Source organism: Cebidichthys violaceus, unplaced genomic scaffold, assembly GCF_023349555.1.
Source record: "Cebidichthys violaceus isolate CVI_PGR_0920_01 unplaced genomic scaffold, fCebVio1.0.p SCAF_42, whole genome shotgun sequence".
Classification (NCBI taxonomy): domain Eukaryota; kingdom Metazoa; phylum Chordata; class Actinopteri; order Perciformes; family Stichaeidae; genus Cebidichthys; species Cebidichthys violaceus.
In genome coordinates this window covers 1,528,172-1,552,077 of record NW_027176617.1, presented here as the reverse complement: position 1 = coordinate 1,552,077, position 23,906 = coordinate 1,528,172, and the positions used below count along the sequence as shown (strand labels likewise).

Here is a 23,906-nt window from a genome sequence, read left to right as displayed (position 1 = left end):
AGATTCTGTATCTAGAAACACATGTGATCAATAGATAAGCTTCTGCTTGAAATATATCACATGGGTTGAATACATATGTATGCAAATGGTAAGTATTTGAATGAACGCCTGCAGCATGTCACAGCTGGCTGCTATGACAGGAGAGAACTGTAGTACAGTGACACAGCCAATAGGTGGCGGTATAACAAATTAATCTCAGAGTTTAACCAGGCGAAGAAAACTCCGCCCTGATTCTTCCTCTCTTCCGGCTAAGGCCATATCAGCACGTTTTATTTATTGTGGAATATATATATATTTATCCATCGTCAGTGTTGTGGCCTATTTTATGACAGGGACACAATAACATGTTGTTTATCTAACGGTCAGTTTCATATAGCTCGCAAACTGAGCAGCGTCCAGTCATGGAGGAGGAGAAAGTGGAGACACCAGAGGAGCAGCTGGCAAAGCAGCACCGCAAGGAAAAGAAAGATATGCAAGGTAGCTAACCTCTACTGTTTCCACATTCACTGGCAGCTTGTTTGCATCTCATGTGCTGTTTTATTTCTTGGAATGTAGCACAATCCAGCCACCAGCAAGCCAAGTAGTGGTTTGGAAAATGTAATTTCACATAGCAAACCTACTATTACAGTGTTGTCATTCTGAGGTGTTTTGCATTATGTTTTTTAACAAGTAGCTCACAATGATTGTAGTTTCAGGGGTACAGTTCACATCGAATGAAACGAGAAGAGCTGATGCACACAGCTCTATGGGCTCTTTGTGTCATGCTATGTGGGTTATATTATTTTAATTCATGGAAGGAGGTGCAGCAGCAGATGCTTTTTTATTTCTTGTAACCAATAAGCTAATAATTTGGTATATCAATACCATCTGTGAGTGTATTCTTCTTCTTGTTGATCATCCTAGCCATCTATTTTATTTTTAACTTTTCTAACCAACAGCCAGCCCCATATGAGAGCTCTATTCTGTATTTAGTATCTAGGTGTTATTTAAGTATTGTTTTGTCATGACTGCACTTGTGCTTCATTTTCAGCTAAAATCCAGAGCATGAAAAATGCAATCCCCAAAAATGACAAGAAAAGGAGGAAACAGTTGACAGAGGAGATTGCAAAAATTGAGGCTGACCTCAGCCAGAAACATGAGGAAGAATTGAGGCAACTCCAGTATACAACCGACACAGAGGTAAATATTCAAATCTCTTGGCACTGCAATAAGATTTTACATCATTAAACATGGCGGCCTTAAAAAGATGTACCCTTTTTAATGCGGTCCCTATATAAATGATTGCACAACAAGAATTTATATATTTTATATAACACATGTATTGTTCTAAACTGTGTCAATGTGCAACATAACCAAAGCTCTCATCACTCCATCTTAAAAGGTGGAGGAGGTGTTAAATGGAGTGGAGACCATGAAGGTGGACGATGGAGAAGAAGAGGAGGGGAAACAATCACGTGTAACCAAAGCCCAGAAAAGAAGGGTGAGATACAGTTTCCAACTCAAATAGGACCGTTTTAAGTGCTCTTTGTTATTGCCCACAGTTTACTAGAATTCACATTAATAAATATCAGTACTTATATAGCAGGTTATTCCATAACATTTAATTTATACTTGGACAACTATCTAGACCAGGGATGTCAAACTCATTTTCACTCTGGGCCACATCAGCATCATGGTTGCCCTCAAGGGGCCGGTTCTAACTCTAAGACTGTAACTACTCCCTAACATATTGTTAAATAACTGTCTCTGCATTTGATTATTGTTTATTCAATTGTAACAAGATTGTACATGCAGTTATATAAATGTAAAATTATATTTAAGCACATTTCTGTTATTAAAACATAAATCATTTTAATTTAGGGTTAGGAAACCCACATTACTCTATCAAACATCATCAAGTGCAAGTTATTACATTAACTTTGTTCAAAGCTATCTTTGTCACCTCTCTGCATCACTAATGTCCCCGTCGTCGTCCCATTCATGCAGCTACATCCAAGAGCTCCTCACTGACGGTCAAGTCTGCCTTCAGCCTCTTATAAACACTGATAGATGTATGATGTATCTGTGTTTTCTGTGCTTTCAGCAACAGATAATGAAAAAGACAAGTACCTGCTCGTCTCTCAGCTAGCTGTGTTGTCAGATTGCCTGCTAGTTCCTGAACTCGGTCTGATGGTGTTTCTTCACAAACTGTCATTTATAAAAGTCTGTATCTGGTCGGAGCTCACCTGCTCACATACCTTTAGCATGCACTGGGCTGTAACTTTTGTAAATCTATTCTGCTGCGATTGCAGTCTGCCTTTTAATTCTTGAACAATTTTATGTTTTTCTTGGAGGCTAAATTTAGCTCCGTGTTTGGTGTCAAAAGGCCGACGTAAGTTGTATTCCTTCATCACCGACACTGCCTCATAGCACAGAAGACAGACCGCTTTTTCCCCTTGAAGCACAAACATGTATTCACTTTCCCATCTTTCATAAAATGTTCTTCCCTCTGCATACGTTTTTCTCTTCGTGGACATTTTGGGATTGTTTGTTGATCATTTTCAACTCAATCACTTGTTGGAAAACCGCTTTACGAGCTGTTGCCTCTCCCGTCCACCTGTTGTGATAGTTTTAATGTCGGCACACAGACAACATGCAATATCATAATTTCGACCACAGGGATATTTTTATTTTCAAGTCTAACTTATAAATTATTTTTTATTTTTTGCTGGCGGATTCGCGGGCCACATAAAATGACGTGGTGGGCCGGATCTGGCCCGCGGGACTTGAGTTTGACATGTCTGATCTAGACCATCAATTTTGTTCGTTATGGTTTTAAGTACTAATAAAATGAGTTGTATTTACATGATCTTCTCCAGGACAAGAAGGCTGCCCAGGAGAAGGACAGAGAGAGCAGGATAGCAGAGGCCGAGGTACAAAACCTGCAGGGTGTGAGGCACCAGGAGGGTTTAAAGCTGGCTCAGAAACTCGCACAGCAACAGCTTCAGATCAAGGAGATCTCCTCTGATGGCCACTGCATGTATCGTGCCATTGAAGATCAGCTGGCACAGCGTTCAAAGGTACGTCATCTTGTTATAGGAACATTGTAGCTGTAGTTTGAATACCTAATCTCAACGTGAAAAGCAAAAGTGCTGTCTACATTTCTTGCGTCTGCACTCTGTTGTTGCTTCAATTGCAAATAGCACAATGCTGCTCTGACGGACTTTCAACAACTTTCAAAGTTCATACATATGTTATTAGCAAAGTCCATACACAGAGTACGTATTGTCTTCTGTTTTATTCTAGCCTGGGTCAATCACGAGTGTGAAAGAACTGCGGTCCAGCACCGCTGAGCACATGAGAGGCCATGCTGATGACTTCCTCCCTTTCCTCACCAACTCCAACACTGGTGACATGTACACAACAGGTAACACTTTGATATTTGTTTTGGTTTTCAGAAACAATCTGTAAGTCTGTAAAACAGTACGTTTTAATATGTACGCACAGTAATCTTGCTAGTGTTTGTGTGTGTGTATTGGTTTCCAGATGAGTTTGAGAAATACTGCAGTGATGTGGAGCACACAGCAGCTTGGGGTGGACAACTGGAAGTGAGTATTTGGAGTTTGTCACAGATGCACTGTGCTGTTACTCTTTTGAGCTTTTCAATCACTTTCTTTTTAATGTTTTTTTCCCCCAACAGTTGCAAGCTTTGACCCAAGTTCTTCACTTGCCAGTGGCAGTGATCCAGGCCGACTCCGCAACTATAAAAATCGGGGAGGAATTTGATAGTGAACCCATCACCCTTGTGTACGTTGTATATATGTTGTTATCTTTGTCAGGAACTCAGCACTAGCATAATTGTAAAAAATATATACAGTTAAATTAGTTACATTACATGTACTGACTGTACTTGTTTACGTTAATATGACAGTTTTGGACCCTTCGTGAATATTAAGGCGTTGATGACATCATAGCAATCCGGCAGCACACTAAAGCAGCTGTAGACAGACAAACTTTATAACTTTAATATATGCATTAACTTTATTAAATGACACATTCTGATAAAGCCTTTCAGAATTTTGAAAGGTTTATCTCAGACCTCTTGACTCACAGAACATATTTTCTCATTGTTTGCAGCTATATGCGTCATGCCTATGGACTAGGAGAGCACTACAACTCTGTGGAGGTGCTGAAGGACCCAGCCAATGCAGAGGACAGCTGAGAGACAGCTCAGTCTTGGTGTGATATTAACCAATGTGTGTAATGCAGAGTGTGTTCACACCACTAAGGGTCCCTAAATACAAATGTATTTGCCCCCCCCATTGAAGACAAGCTGAGGTTAACAGAGCATATTGCTGTTTTCAGGGTGGCTTCAACACATACTGGTATGTCTTTGTTTAGAAGTCAAAAGATATCAGTGGGGAGTGTAAAATCTAGTTCTGAAAACTGTATCATTGTAACATGTTAATGATTTTACACTGGACGGCCTTGGTCCTAATGACCCCCAGGATTCACTTTAGTCAATTTTGGGAAGCAATGGTGTACAGCCTACCCATAAGACCGGGTGGCACTACTTTTTGATCATTCATGTCACTCCAAATGTCAACAGAGTCACTGAGGGGTTGTTGAACTTCTGCAATGTTTTTGGAATGAACTCAATTGTGGAACTTGTAAATCATATCAATGTTACATAAACATACAATACTAATAAGGTATGTCACTGCTGTATTTTTGGGGCATGGTGTAAAATGGTATAACCATATTTATTATTCATTATTATTATAATTATATTTATACATTTAAAAAAAAATATATTTATATTTAAATATATATTTATGTATTTGACAAATATAATTGCTAGTTACTTTTTAGTTTAAAGTTTCACATTGAAAACATGTTCAATTAAAAAACGTATTTTATATAGATGGAACACCAATGCACCATACTACCGTAATTTACTGTATTCAGAAAAAATAAATCTAGTTTGACAAAGTGTTTGATAGAAACAAACGTAGACCCTCTGAGGTGCATGGTGGACCTATACCTGCCCATAACCCTGAAGTGACTGTAGTGCTTCCCAATTCTTACAAACGAGGAAAAACCGAAGAAAAAAGTAATAAATACCAAACTCTCAAATAATAATTTAACAGTAAATAAATTAGTTCAGACTAGCTTTCAGTGCTTGTATTTGTAATGTACTTTTATATTGAGATATTTATACATACTTAGCTAAAGAGTCTAATAATTCCTAGTACTGGGAAATGCTGTGCAGTGACAATTGTACATCAGTATTATCAACAAACTGAAGTGCGTGGTAACACCCTGCTATGCTCAGCTGTCACTACTAGAAGCAGCTATTTCCACAAAGTCTATCTTCATCAATGTGTCAAGAAGCGTCTTGTCGCCATGATGAGAGCTTTATATGGCAAAGCAACTTCTTTAACTCTGAGTTCCAAAAAAATGAAGGTCGTTCCCACGTGTGTTTCCAGAATAACAAACCTGAAAGTTCTCCTGTTGAACAACATCTCTATCAGCACCCTGCCTGCGGAGATGCTCTCTCTACAACACGTGCTTCTTCCCCATTTGTTTGCTCCAATATCATCTGTTTGCTGGAAATGTTCCAAGAAAACTGTTTAAATGTTTTCCACACCACGCAGATTTGTGATTAAATGCTTTTATTTTTGCAATGCCTGCAAGCTAGCTAAGCTGAATTTTGGAAATAATGCCTTGAATGAGGTTGCTGCTGTTTTGGGCCATCTGGAGTCATTGAAGAAACTGTAGCTGTTCAGCAACCAAATTACAGCCTGATGTGATAGGTAGGTTCTCTCTGTTCTGAATGATTAGCACCTCAGAAGATTTATTTAAAAGATCAAAGCTTAAGTATTGTCATATTTATATTTTACAGATGGTTTAGGAAACCCTGTTGTGCTCAATCTGAACCACAACCAGATTCAAAGACTTCCACCAGAGATTAAAAGGTAGGCCACATTTATGGCACCATGGTATCCAAGAACTACATACCTGCAATAGTAGGTTCTGAAGACCGCTTTAATAACTGGAGCCTATACATACAATGTTGCGAAGATTAGCTTTATTAGATTTATTACTTTAGAAATGTAATATGTTACAGATTACTAATTTCTCTGTTAAAAAATGCAATAAGTAATGTAACTATTTTAATTACTTCATTGGCTCAATTTAATTGATTGTTGACTTATAACTGACTTGTTTTAATCTCTATCCAAATAAATGGTAAAATGAACGCCACAAAGGGTTTAAGAATAATGTGTTTCTGTGTTAAACAGAATGAATGCAAACCTGTCTATATCATTAGTTTGAGTTATGCTTCGACATCTAAGTGTGCTGAACAATAAGCTGGAGGAGGTCCCTGTTGAGTTGGGTCATCTCACACAGTTGACTGAGATAAACTTGACTGCCAGATTTGTCTTGCGGGCGGACAGGTACCGGTCCTCTCTGGTCCACATGATGCTTCCGCACTACCCAACCCTGACCCAACCCTGACCGCCCTGCTGGCCGATGGCAGCTGTTGTGCGCTCTGCCTGGACCCCCTCCTCACCACCTGGCTGGAGTGTGTGCATTTTATCAGCCTGAAGAAGGTTGGTTGAATATGTTTGTCCTACGATCATTGCTTTAGGGCAGTGGTTCTCAAATGGGGGTACGTAAAGGCATTCCAGGTACGTGAGATTTAAAAAAAATATATTTAAAATTAGCATCCATTAAAAAATGGATTCCTGAAGAAAGCAGAACTGTGGAGAAGGGCCTCTGCACAGGGGGATTTCACCTGCTTTCCTCAGGTGGATGATTTTCTCTCTAGTGAGGATGTGGACAGAGCTCCAGTCAAGTCGGTCATAGTGGGACATTTGACCAACTTAATTCAAGATTTTCATTCCTACTTTCCTGACATGGAGGAGAAATCTGCGCAGCTGGATTGGGTGAGAAACACATTTATCTTGTCCAAAGCGAACGGAAGCAAGCTACCTGTCACTTATCAGGAAAAACTCCTGGAAGTGTCATCTGACCGTGGACTCCAGATGAAGCCACATCCACGCTCACACAGTTTTGGATGTGTGTGAAGCAGGAGCACCCTGACCAGGGACAGAAAGCTTTGGAGCAGCTACTAACCTTTGCCTCCACATATTTATGTGAGGCCTCCTTCTCTGCAATGACTGTGATCAAAACAAAGCAAATAAACAGACTGTGTCTGGAGAAGAGCTTGATGACAGCAGTTGCCTCCCTGCCACCAAGACTGACAAAGATCCTCAGTGAAGCACAAGCACAAGTTTCTCACTAAAATGTAAATGCAAAAGCACTTAGTTCAATGCAACAATGCAATCTTCAGTGTTTACAGTTTATTAAATAAGACACTGATGGCACAGCGCTGTGTATTATTTTCAACCAAAAATGCTTTGCGCTGGTTAGGGGGTACTTGGCTGAAAAAAGGTTGAGAACCACTGCTTTAGGGGATTGGGTAAAATGATTTTCATCAAAATATGATTCTCTGGCCCCTTGATATAGGAAGAATATAGTGGCTCATCTAATTAAATGTGCGTTGTCTTTTTTTTAATGTGTGTTACAGGACTTGAAAATGAGGAGTTTGCAGACTATTCCAGTGCATGCTTGTCTTTGTTCATACAGGTGCCTAAATATAGATGGACACTCATATTATGGTGTTGCTACAAGATAAATAAAGGTATGTTGATATGGTGCTATGATTTCCAGTATATGAGTTTTTTTCGTCTCACAGATGCCATTTGACTCTGCAGTCACTAGGTGGCAGCCAATGAACATTGAAAACTGGTCGGATTCGGCTTTAATGCTTCATATAGGCCTCAATTGACAGCAGGTAGAATATATCTTAGCTGTGTGCCAACCATAGCTGTCATACAATCCCAATAATAGAATTAACACTGCAACAGCTGGAGACCAGTTCTGTACACGGTGACTGTGTTTACTAATGCATACTATACTTAGATTAAAACCTTTGTACGTGAACACCTGGATTATATCCAGCTGTTTATTTTTACGTTGTCTGGTCAGTGCAGCAGATATCTAATATATAACTGCCAACCCTGTAGAATCACATACACTATATTTGTTCAACATGCAGCCTAAAATTAAATTCCATATTAAAATATTGCATTTTACCGACAGGTGTTTGTATTATTTTGTCCACCTCATTTATATCAATGCGGGGAGGATAAATAATGGAAACATCTCTCTGTGTAATGCAATCGTTTTTACAGCCCCATAAAGTACATCCTCCAAAATGATCATAAAGTTGAATCAACTCCTCTCTCAAACTGTTTTAACAAAAACTCAACACTATAAACTACAGAGGATTTATTGCAGAACTGTTGTATTAGAATGCATTAGTTGTAGGTGTACCTAATTAACTGGTGTGAGAGTTTAAAACCAGTAAAGTCATACATCGATGACAAAATTCTAGTAATACCTGGATCAAGATTTTACTAGCATATATCACCTACACAATTTGTCTATGTAAATCTAGTGAGATCCTATTCCTTTGTCAGGGTTGATCAAGCTGTACTGAGACTCCATAGCTGTCCCATCTCTATCTCCATCTCCAGCCAGTGACATCTGTTCCAACCTGCCAGACAAGAGAGAGAGGGAGTGAGGGAGAGAGAGAGAGAGAGAGAGAGAGAGAACTTCATTTCTAGCAAATTAATTTCCCATCCACGCCTCCAGAGCTTGCTAGCTCGTTCAATCGCTGCTGCGGCCGCTGCTGCGTGTGTCTACTGAGTCGGAGCCTCATGCATAAGGCATCAGGTTTAATTGCAAACCCAGAAACTAATGACTTTGGACTGGTTAACAGCAGGGGAGCCATACATCTCGAGCAAACTGAATGAAAAATCAGCTCAGAGGAGAGAAAAAAAGAAGCCTAGCCCCTAATTGATGAATAATTGAAGCGGCGAGCTACAGGGCATAATTGTGACATTTTGTTTCAATCAATTTCCAAGTGGTGTGGGTGAAAGTGCACTTAAAAGGGAAAAGTCAATGACAACGAGGAAAGAAAGAGAGATAGAGAGAGCAGTTGGAGATGGAAATGGACATTGGGTCTTCAGTCATTACAGTGACATTTTCTGGGGCAAAAGACCAGATTCATTCAAAAACAAAATTACTTTTCTCTCCGTCTCCATCTCACTTTGTAGGCTTTTTGTCAAACTCCTGTTATGCCACTGTTGCATCACTTTTTCACTGCCAGACAATTAATCCATATCCTTTTAAAATCATGTCTTTTGTTCATTTTTCCACTTACCTTATTCATTTAAAAAAAGTCAATTTCAACGCTAGTGTCCATTTAGGGCACAGAAAAACTAAAGTGAGGCTGGCATCTGTTTAAGTGGATGTATTTGTGTTCTCAGAAAAGCCTGAATTGAATTTCCAGTCAGCTTAGTTAGTTTACTGTCAATAAGAGTATGATGGCATTGGGCTAAGTCAGCCAGTGTGTTGGAGCTAAACGCCACACCAGTTTCTCTTGGCCTTGATGGCGTAGAGTGGACAAATCCTTGAGGTCAGTCGGGCAGACAAAGAGAAGCAGTCAGAGCCACTGGGGCACTGGACATCTGACCGAATGCACTTGCCCTATGGTATGGAATTTGGTTTAATTTTCAATAACTGACAATACTAATACATATATTTGAAATATAAAGCACATCAATGCTCTACCCAAAAACAGAAATCATGTTCTCATTGACGTTATCATTATAACAACATTTGAAAATTCAGGAATCAGGAAAGAGTCTCAACAGACTAAATGATCGACATGAATCTCAAGATACTTAAGGAATAGTAAAGCATTTTGGAAAATACCCTTATTCCTTTTCTTGCAGAGTTGGATAAGAAGATTGGAACCGCTCATGTATGTACAGTAAGGATTAAGCTACTTTAGAATTGCTACTAGCGCCCTAATGCTAATGCAGCTTTTGTACAGATTGCAGAAACAAGATATATATATATATATATATATATATATATATATATATATATATATATATATATATATATATATATATATATATATATATGTGTCTATTAGTGAACTTTAAAGGTGCTGGTAGGTGGATTTTACATTCAACATTCTTCTATTACATTTCCCCTGAATAATCACACTGGGTGCCATCATATTGCCAATTAAGTATAACTCTGGTTTGCACTTCACAGGGAAATTGTCCCTGGTTACATCACTACCGACTTTGCTCCCCTGCCTCCGGCAATGGAAGAGAGCTGTATGTTCATGCATCTACATTCAAACTTTTTTAAAGACTTAATTACCAAGACTAAGACTACACAGACACCGTTTTGTTCTGGGCAAAATTTGACAATAAATTAAATATAACTTTACTAAATATTCACTAGATTTACATAATGACCTCACAAATTCAAATTGTTTTCAAGGGGTGTATATGAACATGCCTGATAAATAGGTCACTCCGTTCCGCTGGAACCATACTAATGGGTGAAAGGCCAACATTACGTGCCTTCTTGAAGGCAGCAGATGTTAGAGCCTAAAGCAGTGGAGGTGGCTCAGTGGCCTCGGGACTTAGTCTGTTAAGTCGGTCTGGTGTCTGGTGTCAAGCTTTATGCATGTATTTACACATACACACAGGCCTCTTTAACCCACTGCAGAAAAATCAAATACAAATCACTTTGCATTGATGGCACGTCATCAAGATAATTCTGCACCTATCGCTTTGTTTTCATCTTGTCGCTTCACAAAACACATAGTCGCGCCCCCACTTGTGCACAGACACACTTTTTCCATATCACTGAGCTGTCCCTTATGATTGCCATATTCAGAGAGCCCTGTGTTTTTGTACAGAATATTTCTAGAAAACCACGTACAGCTTGATTGACGTCTATGGAAATGAGGAGGTTGCATCCTCAAAGGAGACACCATACGGATGGGAGCAGCACACTGACGAGAGGCATCTACAAAAGTCGCTTGTAAATTCTTGACATGCCTAGCATATGTTAATGAGCCATTCTCTTGCTCTGATATAATTACTGCGAAGGGATATTGCCTTTGGTGGAAATATCTGTCTCGCATGGCATGGCTACCTCATGGGGGTGAAAAAAGTAAAGAATGACAAAGTAGTGGGTGCATAAATTCTCATTTACCATGCTTGGAGGTAAAGAGTGATGTTGGCAAATTCACTCAGAATGATGTATTGGGGAGAAGACACCTTGGGTTCATTACATACCTCCTTTGTTAAAGCGCTTTCTGCAGTCTTGTATCGTTTGTTAGAGGGTATTTAGTCTGCCTTGTCATTTGGACCACTTACTTAGGATGTCTTCAGAGGAGCCTATGGCTGCTTGAGCTCAAATTGCTTCTTCAAGCTAGAAAGGCTTGTGATATTTTAGCTAAAACAAAACATAGGATGCTGCAAGATCATAGGATGCTGGATGGAAGCTTTTATTGTAATGGATATGGTGAAAATATGTTTGCTACTGAAGGTCATATGCAGCCTCAGCTCTGCACTTATGACTGTGACTTTGAATTTAATATTCTACTCTGTATTATCAAGTCTCAGTACTACGTGTTAAGGCTTAATATATCATTTTTATGGTTATCATGTGTGAATTACGTTTACAGTAATACACTTAAACAAGTTTGTGCAACTGGTTCCAGTAACAAACACAACCCAGCATGACATTCCCACTGCAGCACTGCTAGCATGTTTGGTAGTTTTCAGAGATCCATCAAAGCCATGATTGCGGTCTTTCCCTCAGAAAAAAATTATTTGACACCGGCTCACCCTGATTTCTCCTCTTCTGTCCTCGGGGCAATGGCAGAGGTGCTATTAAAATGAGTAGCATTGATTGCTGAATTAGGGGGCTTGTGACTGAAGAGAGGGAAAAACAGCCATTCGATAGCGAGCGGTAGGCCAGTGTCATAGCCAGGAGTGCACACCACTCCAATCAGTAGAATCTATTGTCGTGCATCGCTGCCCATGACAGATCTTGGTATCGAGCCACTGGCAGAATACCAGGATATTGTCTGGCTGATGGCTGCACAATCAATACTGTTGTGTTACAAATGCCTGTGGGCACTAGGGGGCACTATGATTCTCTGCTTGCTCTCCTGCAGATAAGGAGAGCGATGCACTGATGCACAGCAAACTGAGCTATGCCTGATGAATCAAAGAGATAAAGCAGCTAATAAAAAGCAAGAACAATGAGCGGTTATTGGAATTGGAAAGCTTAATTGAAGTCTCAGCATCAGATCAGAGCATCGTAACTCATGTGTGACCGTTAAATCTAAAAAAGTGCAACCAAATGTGAGAAAAGGTGGAAGTTTGCTTGCACTCATTAATGCAGAAAAATAGATGACAAAGACACCAGATGTATAAGACAATAACTGTACCAGCATTCATCAAAATCAACACAATTGAACAAAAGAGCATCCTTAATATAGATTAAAAAGTGAGGAAAATAATCTATAAAAGAAGGATCTGAAGCGCGCTGGACTAAAAAAAGATGCTACAAAACAAAGCCACCCAGATGTGCCAGTCTAATAACCCAGCTTCCTTCTAGTGTTGTTATTCTTTTTCACACCACGATATAATATATAAATAACAGTTGGAATACAAGCGAGTAAACTGTCTGTCCTTTGAGGTTACAAAGAAGCGATGCCATTACTGAGTCTTTCCTCATTAGGGGAGTTTTGAGACAAGAGCTCGGCCGTCAGGCCAGCAACCTCTCTCTGGCAGTTCTGGGTCAGCACCGACCACACTGCCAAAACAGCACGCCGCATTTGGTGAAGAAATAAGACAAAAACAGTGCTGGGAACTTCAAAAGGAAAAATAAATCTTTAATCTTGAATGTCTTTGAATCTCTTCGAAAGTTTCCACGGGTTTGGTAATGACAGAGACTGTGGAGACGGATAAAGAATCCGTGTTTCTGTTTGTTCGGGAGAAAGTGACTGTTTATTTATCAGGGGAACAAAACTGAGAATCGGGCTGAAAGAGATAGATGCTGCATTACTCTTGATGTTACCTCTGATAGTTCACTCAGTAGGATGCCGTGTGGTATTTTATGATGCGTGTTTTAATGCTTTCTTTTTTTTTTTTATTCTTTATTGTGTGGTATTCATTTCTATTATTCTCAGGTTGTGTTATTACTCCTTACACCGTAGTTGACTTTTCAGTTAGAAAATGCAAATCCTCTGACTCAAATGCATGCACGTTTTTCACACTTTCTTATTTGATTAATTATTCAAAACAACCCGGCATATGAATTCAGCCTGTCAGAGACACAGTGGCAAACCTGCTGAGTCGACCCTACGAAGTGTTTCGGTTCCAGCTCCACTCTACTCTATCATCAGTTTGATTGACGGCACACAATCTCAAAACCCAGTTTGAGGTCAAGTGATGGCCACTGGAGCATGCCCAGTATAGCGGAGCAGCAGGCGGGTGGGACACCAGGTAGCAGCATCTGGTCTCCGGGTTTTTCTAGAACACACATTGCCTGTGGCGCTGCAGGCTTGGCTGGCCCAACATCTGTCTGCGATGTGCAGGCCGGCTGGATGAGCAGACCCACAACCCAACCAACCAGCCAATTGAATGTCCTGCCCAAGTAAATGTCCTTCAGGAATATGTGGGTTAATATCTCTGTTATCTCAATCTGACTCTACTCACTCTACTCAGCTGCTGTCATTGTTTTTTCTTCATTCTGTAGCACATTCCTCCAGATGAAGACCGTATCCTCTAAAATTCCATGTTTCTCAATGCTTCATTTCTTGTGAAGCAAATGTTTTCCTCCAACATCAAACAATTCACAAAGCCGCTGTAGCCTCCAGTGACAAAACTGAAACGAGAAAGATATGTTGTGCACATTTCAATAATGTATTTGTTGTAACAGTAAGAGGCTGTGTGTATTCTTAAGTTGTGACAATCAATGCCAAAAATAAGAAAGGTGCTTTTGTTGCTCAACTGTATTTTCACACCCTCTAGCCAATATGTTTGCTATTTCCAGCACACTTGCATTTGTAAAAAGAGACATGACAATGATGAATTTCCTCACCACATTGAATGTGAATACAGGCACTCTGCTCTTATGCATACTTGAGAACGTACATAGTAACTTTTCTTTGTATAAAATTAAACAAGATTCTATAGCTACGCTATCAGCTTTGCGAGGCTGTAGGCTACTTTGGCACAGCGCTGCGTTGAGCTAAATGCTAACATCAGCAAGTCAACATGTTTGCAATGACAACATGCTGAGTCTAGCAGGTATAATATTGACCACCTAAATTTCATGTATTATCATGCTAACATTTCCTAATTAGGACTTAGCACAAAGTGCAGCTGAGGCTAATCAAAATGTGGATAGTTTTGTAATAATTTGATCATATATTATGTATTGAACAAATACAAATGTAAAGGGGCCACCAAAGTCATTACAATTAATCCTGAGGGAAACATGACACAATAGTTGTGAAGATATTTGACTAAATAACAAAAAAGTTGACCTCATGGTGGTGCTGTAGTAATAGTCAGCAGGATTCCTCCTCTGGGGAACATGAATGGCTGAACAAAATGTCATGGCAGTTTATCTGATAGTTGTTGAGATATTTCAGTCTGGACCAAAGTGGTTGACTAACTGACAGACTGACAAAAACAAAGTGATAGCTGCCCTCTGCTCACTCCACACATTTTAAATACCACTCATCATTTTAATGGTTCCAACTCCCTGTCCGTTTAAAAAAAAAAATACAATCCCAACAAACTTAAAATTCATAGGTTAGAGCGGTGTAGGCAGAGAAAAAAGTTTATTATTTCTGTGTTCAGAATGACAAGGACCTGCTGTGAATAAAGAGGCAGCAATCGTAACCTTGCCAGGCTAATTGAAGAAACTTTGCAGCCACTGTCATGTCAATCAAGCATTCATGGGTTGTCTCCCTGTGAAGAGGGGTAAACATTTCCAAGATAATTAGGAGAGAGTTCAGTTTGACGAAAGCCAACCCTTTGCATGTGGTTTTAATGAATCCAAAACATTCTGTATGGGACGTCGCCTTTGTGTTAGCACATCTTGAATTTGTTGAAAAAAGATGTTACTGCCCTAAAGAGAAGCTACAATTACTTTAAACATTATAGTGCAGTCACATCCGTAGCTTATTAATTAAACAAATTAAAAATGAAAATTTAAGTTTACAGTTACTCTATTATCGAAGCTGAGTAACACCAATCGGAGTGAAAACAACACAATCATAACAGCTCAACACTTCACACAGCTCAGACCAACAGAAAAGAGCAGCATGATGCATTGTGCCCACTTGCCCCCTTCCAATCCAGCCTTGCCGACACCAGATGGCTGCCTCGCCCACAATGCTGTGCGGTCGCAGATGCCAACAGAAGAGGTGACAAACACTCTGCAGGTGTCTGTCCCTCTGCGTCCGCAGTGTATGTGCACGGTTGTGTGTGTGAGTGTGTTTGTGCCCACGACAGGGGACAAAGTGCATCTTTCTTGCAGGGAGAGGTGAGTGTAATTGATAGCAGAGGACAACCTGCAGGAAGGAAGTGCCATCATATGCTAAATGGATGGGTTGGCACAGATTGGCACAAACGGCTGAGACAGATGTAGTCAACATTTCTCATTATGGAATCTTATGAGTATGTTGTTGAGAGTCTAGTTTACCAACAAATTATGTGTGAAGCATTGTTTCCAAAAGCACTGATCTGTCTGGGGAAATCAACATTTTGTGCAGTAATGCCCAACATAGTGCCTTAAAAACATATTTCTTTGCATCAATAACAGTGCAAGCAGTATCTATATCCTGTATCACTGCATAATTTCATGCTGCAATGTAGGAGTGCTTTTGGCTGCACTCTGCAATCTGTTCCCTTTCCCTGTGTGTTGGCCAGGCCAGGTGTGGTGGTTGGCAGGGGCTAGCAGAGCCAGGTGAGCAAGCTGCTGGCCAGGTGCCCTCCAGAGACTCAATAGACTGACCAGATACCAGATGGCTGTGGAGCATAAACAGGCAGGCAAGTACACCAGCACTCACACACACACACACACACACACACACACACACACACACACACACACACACACACACACACACACAGTTACTCTTGCAAGTGGACCATCTCACACATACTTTATATACACAAGCACAACACGAAGACACTCTGATGTGTGCCATAAAAAGGAGAACATTCAGAGACATTGCAGCCCTCCAGTGAGTTTCGAAGTGAAATGCTTAATGTGTTTTTACTGTACCTCTTTCCCCATCGACTGAGGTAGAAGTCATGCACAACACAGCGATATACAACTCCCTCTACCTCGGAGCTCACATAAATGTCACTCATAAAGTCTAAAGCTCAACTAGATCAGGATAAATTCTTGAGAGTTTATGGGACTTCAGTTTTGGTGCTTAAATAAATACTTTGATATGTGAGTTAAGCTACTAATGAAAACTTTGGCCCACAGTTTGAAGAGATATTACAAAGTTTCTTTTGTGAAATGGTCTGTTAACAATTGAGCTGTTAGTGTATTAACTATACTATTACTGTGTGAAATATAATCTAATGGAGATTTTCTTAATTTTTGACTACTATGCAAATTGAGTATTTCCAAGCTGCTTGAGCATTATCTTTAGAGTATACATTCACACACCTGCTTCTGAAAAGTCACTGAATGAAAAATTAGTTTAGCTACAACTTTTTCAGCAAATGAAAGTTCTCCAAGCATACTGTATATAAAGTGTAGTATTTGCATATCAGTAGTTCAGCCTTGCAGCTCCTCTATTTCCAAACGGCCGCCCATGCTGGTAATAGACTGATTTGGATTCAGGGGTTGCCAATCCAGAGCTTGGAATCTCAGCCCAAACCCGATGAGCTCGACTCTGGGTTTGGTTTGATTCAGACTCTAATTCCCTCTGACTCAAAGTTTGATGTCATTCATTTTGAATGAATGTATTGCAGTTATGTATGTTTTTGTTGTTGTTGTGCTGTTCCTTACTGTTATGTCATCAATTTTGTTTATATTATAAATACTTCTTTTGTTACTGTTTTTACCATGTAAAGCGTCTTTGAGTACCTTTTAAAGCGCTATACAAATAAAATGTATTATTATTAATAGTATTATTGCATTCTTCATCTGATGTTAATATTCTTTACGTTACAATTTGTTATTAATACCCAACTCTTGTCTGCAATCAGCCAATTGAGTCTCTTACATCACAATCAAATTATAGTTAGAATTTTCTTTTAAGATTTAAATAGCATGTCAAGGATAAAGTGACTCTTTGGAGATTATATTATTAAGTTCACTTTGGGCAAGGTAAAACAGAATCCACACTAGTTCAAGTAGGGTTATTTTAGGCCAGAGTTTTACAACTTTAGTATAGTCCATTTACTCTTTACCCTCACCAGCATCCTATCTCACAGGACCTGACAGCTTTCATAGCTAATACCATGGTTATACATTTACAGGCTAATACAGTCTCAAGAACCTGTTCCAAACAAATTCCATCTAGATTCACAGTAGCAGCCAATTACATTAACGCAGCAGTGTCTGAGAACTTAAACACCATATAGCTGGTTGTTATACATACATGCAGTGCATAATATCCAGCTTCCATACAGAAACAATGACAGCCGTTTCTTTTGCATCAACTGACGGTTCATAAATCACACTTGTGGGCCTAGCCAAGAGAAGACGGATTGGCCATCTGTAAATATTTATTCAGCATCTCTATAATTAAACAGAGCCAATGCATCATGTCAGGCATACATGTCTGATGACGGCAGCTCACACACAACGCTGAATAATACAGTGTGGAACAGCTTGGTCAAACATTTGTTGTAGATCTGAGACAGCGAAAGAGAGTAGATTAGTCCAACATGTTAGAATAGTAAAGGATGGACTTCTAAATGCAAGATGTCATTTGACAAAGAGCGATAGCAGAGAGGAAATCAACAGATTAAATGCTAAATACAAGGGTATGCAGGAGAGAGAACAACTGAAAAGGATGAGCAGCAAGGAAAGATGAATCCAAGATGTCAGAGGAAAGAAGAGAGAGAGACAGAGCGGGAAGGTCTGATCCGAGGAAATAGTTTCATGATGGTCTGTTAGAGGCTATTTGACCTGATATAGCCCTGTCCTACCTCTCCATGAAGGAGAAGAGAATTGAAACCAGGATTCACTGGGATCAAATCTACCTCATTCTCTTGCTATTACCACCGATTTAACTTCATAATAACTGATTTGAAAAGAGGTTAAAGTTGTCTACTGATCCAAACTGATGAGAAACAGGAGGCAGAATAGGAGAATGGTCTTTAAGTCTGATTAAAAGGAACTTGCAGGCTAATAAAGTTTAGCAATTCTTAGCTGGGCGAGTGATACAAAGAGTAACTGAGCGTCTGGAGAAGCTGTGGAGTTAAATTAGGTTCACATTAACCCCTTTCAGATGTCTGTGTCTTTGGTTGGTAATGAGAAGGAAGTCCCTCACAGTAGGTAGTTCCCTACAGTACGCAGCTCTCTTACAAAAGAGAAAATAGAACTTCCCATTGGTTCTATCATCATATCGAAGCGAGCCCTCTATGTAAGCTAAACTAAGTCACACAATACAACAGGACACATCAAAAAAATGTAGGTCACTTATACTATAGAATTTGACAGAGTGACTAGGACTCACAGGTTCAGTCAATAAACTGTAGAGTTAAAGATGACCAATGCTTGAAAACTCTATAGGTAGACACCTTACTTTATGAAACGAATGCTGCATTAAGCAAATTTTGACAAACAAGACTTTATGTATTAGTTTGACGAAGACAATAAATTATCCATTCATTTATTAGTCTCCACAGACAAGTTTGTCTTGGACCCTTAAAAGGGCTGTCATTTCATTCCACAGTTCATATCCCCTGTAGAAATCATCTAATGTACATAAACTGTAGCTCGCCATGTCCTGGTTCCCCATGAAGCCGCAGAACTCTGTATAAAAACACTTAAGCACTTACTATCTTAAGTTGCAAACACATGACTACCATTACTGTTTCAGAGCATCTATGTTTAGGCCTACTGAAGTACACGTAACCCCCGTTTGTTTCTGTAAGTGCCGGGCTCGACAGCAATGGTTGCCAGGTTGCCATTGGCAACCATATTGAGAAATTCTTCAATTATTGGTCCAATGGTTTCCATCACACCACTTTTTAACATAGTAAATACATAAAAAATAGGGACAGCATACAGCAAAACGTGGCAAACATGCACCCAAAATAGATTAATTCATAATATCTGTTGCATTAGTGACATTTAAATATTCCTGTTAGAATCAGAACCAAGCAACGCTTCAGGTGCGTTGGTGCGTTTACTCGCATGCCCACAGGCATCTGTGGTGACTAAAATTGCTTTTATATATATATATATATATATATATATATATATATATATATATATATATATATATATATATATATATATATTCAGTTTCAGCAATCAAAAGCTGATGTCTATCTTTTAAAAGTTAATGTTGAGCCCTAAAGTGTAAATGCGGCATGCACACATCTTCTCTGTATGTCTCTGTCAGTGTGCAATTTGCTCATTAGTATGCGGATTGTGTCTGGATTTGAATCCATAAGGGAGCAGGCATTTCTGATCTGAGACATTTCATGCAGATATAGAACAACGTTGCAACCTCCCCCAGGTCTCCAGACAACCAGCCCCAGACAATCTTCATCCATCTTCCTTCCCTCTCACACCAATCAAATTTGTGTGTCATGGGACAGCAAAGAAGTCCCATGTATATTTCAGCGAAATAGCTCAGCCAGTCTGCATTACAAAACTCACAGAAATGTGACATTTAGAATATAAAATTAATTCCACTAACAAACCATTCACCAGTAAAATGGCTTTTAATCAAGATGATGGCTTGATGTGCCTGTGGTGCTTCTATTACATTTTAACATTTTTATTAATACATAGCATTGAGATAAATTAATTTCATATTGTCCACAGGGACGACCTCATGAAGTGATAAATATTCCATTGGCCCTGTCATGCTTTCTTCAACTTTCTTCAATTAATTTATACAAAAACATTATTTCTGACAACCAGGACAAACATAACAAGTAAAATAGCACAGTGGAGAAATATTTAGAACTCAGTAATGTATGTGACTGTTTATGCATTTCTGATGAGGACAGTAGGAAACCGATGAGGAAAACTTAAAAAAAAAAATAACAGAACTCTTTTATATAGAATTTGAAATAAAGTTCTGTAGGTTTGAACAGTGATTGAATCTATACGTACTGTACATCTGTAGGCAATAGGACTCTTGAAGGCTGAGCACATATTTTGGACTAAATCTGTTCAATCCCAATACCAATATGCTCAAAGGTGTAGAATTGCATCAACAAACACAACATGAACATAGTATTGTTATCAGTGGTATCTGAGATGTTCATAGTAACAATAAGTAACAACTATTCAATCATAAACCCGAACAATTACAGCATTACACATTGAAGATGACATGTTTCCAGGCTTTTCCTAACTTTTTGTTCAAGCCTCACAGACTCTTAAGGCCTTGGACCAAACCTCACACAACCATCTCATGGATTTTGGTAAAAACATCCCTCCCACACTAGAGGTGAATAATGACTTTTTTGAAAGCATTAGCATATTCGAATTTAGCACTCCCTAGTTAGTCATGATATCCCCAATTTTAGATTTAAAGACCACCATTACATGCAGGGCCTATGTGGCAGCACCAAACCAATGCTTTAGTTTTATACACAACTCAACCCCCCAGGTCTCTTTGCTTCCTGAACTCCAGCCAACCCAACGCACACACATGCACACATACCTCCCATGCCTCCTCAGAGAGATGGATGGCATGCATTCCCATCCCTCTCTTAGGCCAGCATCCAGGTGCACAACAGCTGGGGAAACCAGGGGGAGGGTGCTGGGTAAGGGGGGAATGGGGGAGACAGAGGACCAGTGATGGGTGGATGGAAGTTGGGCCAGGGGTTTAAAGGATGCTCAGGAATAAGCTATAAATTTCCTGGCGTCTCCTTTTCTGTCTGGGGAGCAGTCATCTACGGTCTTGCTGTGGTGGCGAGCCCAGTTTCATTAGGCATTAACTTTAATCTGTGCTCTCTACTGTCCCTTGATCAACAGGAATAGATCTATACATGTAGAGAGAAATGAGTGTGGCAGTAAACCGGGCAAAGAATCAAAATGAAGAAAGAGAGGGAGGAGATTGAGAGAAGAGTGTTGAGTGAAGAAAAAAGTACCTGCTGATTTACAACCCTGCTTTGGTGCTTCATTCAGGATTGTGAAAGATACTGTACATCACAGGATGTCCCATATGCTCTAAATGTTCAATGAGGCCAACAGTCACTTTCACTCTCTGATATATGGCTCAAGTGTATGATTTAGCCCAACTAATGTTTAACAGTGAACTCTCTGTGCCTCCAAAATGAGTTATTTCAAGGAAACACATTACCGTTTTTTTCTGCATTATATTACTGTAATGGACAGCTGTATTTATAACTGCTCTGGACACAGAAAGATTTAATATGATGAATAATGTTTTTAGAGTTAAAGAAAATACTGCTTGAGGTCACAGACAGAAAAAACAACCCATGACTGAAGTTTATTGTTTGTTTTTTATCATGAGTTATTGATGATTTTCTAGCAGTCAGTAATGTAATCCATTTAAATCTAAGGCATGGACATTTTAACTAACTGTTTTTTGTTATCCCTTGAGACAAAAATAATTTGAATCCTACAGTGATCAATTTATGAATTGTTTATGCAATGTTTGTGTATTTTGTCTTATTTAATTTGGTCATTATAATGTGTCATAATCACATGAAATAAACTACACAAACATTATTATGTAAGTTTATCACTTGTAGAGCTGAAACAATTAGTCAAATAACAGATTGGTCCATCGACAGAAAATCGACTAATTATTGAAATTGTCAGTTTAAAACGTGTTGATTTTCTCTATATCATCATAAACTGAATCTTTATGTTCAGGACTGTCGATCAGGCAAAATAAAACATTTGAAGATGAGAAATTTTGAAAGCCATTGCTCACTATTTTCAGACCTTTGATAGATAAAGTTGTTAAATGATAAATCAAAAAGCAATGAGAATAATCAGTAGTTGCAGTCCTAATGACTTGTATGTTTTAGGTCTCTGTCTGTTTTCCTACATGCAACAACATCTCAGTCAAGGTTAGCCTCCGACATGCAGACCAATTTATCACCGATCAAACTAACCTGGAAGATAAAATACGATTCCCCAACTATCCATATGTTGCGAGGTTTATACGAGGCTTCATGCAGCGTCTATAGGAGCAGCATGCGTGGTATTTGAATGGTATGGAATGGATCCACTGAGCAGGAAACAATGGGGTTCAAGTTGACTGATGGAGTGTGATGTCCCACTGTGTGTCGTGGCAAACGGTTTTAAGATGTGATTTAAAGTTACTTTATTGAATGTAGTGATGAATGGAAATCAGCCAATGTAAGTGGTTTGCACAGTCTGAGCAAAGTGTATTACCTAAGTGTATTATTTAAAACAATCACAGAAATACCTAAAATGTAAATAAATCTTACCAAATCTATATGCACGTCTTACAGCCATACTTCCATACAGACCACACATAGAAGCACATCCACACACACTCTGAGCAGTGTGTATGCGTGGGTTCTGTATCTCAGCGTGTCATCCATCATGCGGTAAAGCCGCAGTAGGCAGTATACAGTGTGTTTGGCCTCAGCTCCTCATTCAGCCCTCATTAGCCATCAATCACCTCCTCTCTACTGGCTGCCTGCATGGGAAGAGACCTCCTGACTTCACATCCAAGCAAGATGTTCACTTTGGCACTTAAACCCCCCCCCCCCCCCCCCCCCCACACACACACACACACACACACACACACACACACACACACACACAGAAAGCTACTTGCTGATTGAAGTCAATGTCAAATATTGAGAGGTCAGTCGCTGTGAGAATGCAGTGCTGGGTAAAAAGCATGGGTGGTACTACTTTCAACATGATCATAATTTCCTGGCTTTTTTCCCCCTTCAAATTGAACAAGCATGTATGTCTGTGACTGCATATACTTGAATGTGTGTTTCCATTTGTGTGAAACAACTGTGGCTGTTTCAACTAGAACAACTGCATGGCGGATTATAGGATGCTGCCATTGCTTAGGGTGAAATTGAAGGAGGGAGTAAAGGGTGTAAAGAAAAGGAGAATGTTTGTTTTGTCCCCTGTTGAATCCTCTCAGTGAGTTTTCACTATTCCCCTGGGGCATAAGGAAGCGTAGTGTATTTTTCTCTCCACTCACCTGCTGGGCAGTGTATGGAGGCCATTACTTGACATTGATAGCTGCATTGGATTTTGTCCTTGGCCTGTATAAGCCACAGCTGAATACACTGTACCGTGCTGCTGAGGAGACTTAATTTAAGGTTAGGGCGTTCCTCGCACAGCAAGCTACGGACTGTTTGCAGTGTAATTGCAAGTTTGAGTCTGACTTTTGTCTGTTATTGCATGGCCCTCATCCCATTCTGTTGGACTAACCAACTACCCCTAATGCAACTCTGACGCGTGACCTTCCTCAAAGTGGTTTAGTGGGTCACAATTCCCTACATACAAGTGTTTTGTCATATGATTTCACAGAGTCATAAATCATTTTGAACTTTGATATTTGCGGGGGACTTTTAAACAAATGCCACTGATAAAAAGAAAGCATTTTGGCCTCATATCCTTTACCACTGACTTCCTCACGCTTCCCCTCATTCTCTCCGCTTCTTTCTCAGTCTGGTTCCTCCACTCCTATCTCTTCCTCCAGCTCTCCTCATCCATCTCTGCCTCACTGTCTCGTTTGCTATTTTTTTCTTCTTTCCCTCTCTACT

The 23,906-nt window shown here is 39.6% G+C and overlaps 2 protein-coding genes across 2 annotated transcripts; both read left to right on the top strand.

The window, feature by feature from the left end:
* Positions 1–361: 361 nt before the first annotated feature.
* On the top strand, positions 362–4,665 carry otud6b (OTU deubiquitinase 6B). Its single transcript, XM_068728437.1, has 8 exons — positions 362–477; positions 1,031–1,179; positions 1,382–1,480; positions 2,859–3,059; positions 3,286–3,406; positions 3,526–3,587; positions 3,680–3,786; positions 4,117–4,665. The coding sequence occupies exons 1-8, from the start codon at positions 402–404 to the stop codon at positions 4,199–4,201; spliced, it is 900 nt and encodes a 299-aa protein (XP_068584538.1). The 5' UTR covers positions 362–401; the 3' UTR covers positions 4,202–4,665.
* A 139-nt stretch (positions 4,666–4,804) lies between these two features.
* Positions 4,805–7,684, top strand: lrrc69 (leucine rich repeat containing 69). The gene is given in 7 exon segments (XM_068728438.1): positions 4,805–5,547; positions 5,677–5,780; positions 5,782–5,795; positions 5,885–5,957; positions 6,285–6,489; positions 6,492–6,596; positions 7,577–7,684. Coding segments are annotated over 7 exon segments (771 nt in total). The 5' UTR covers positions 4,805–5,385.
* The last annotated feature ends 16,222 nt before the right edge of the window (positions 7,685–23,906 follow it).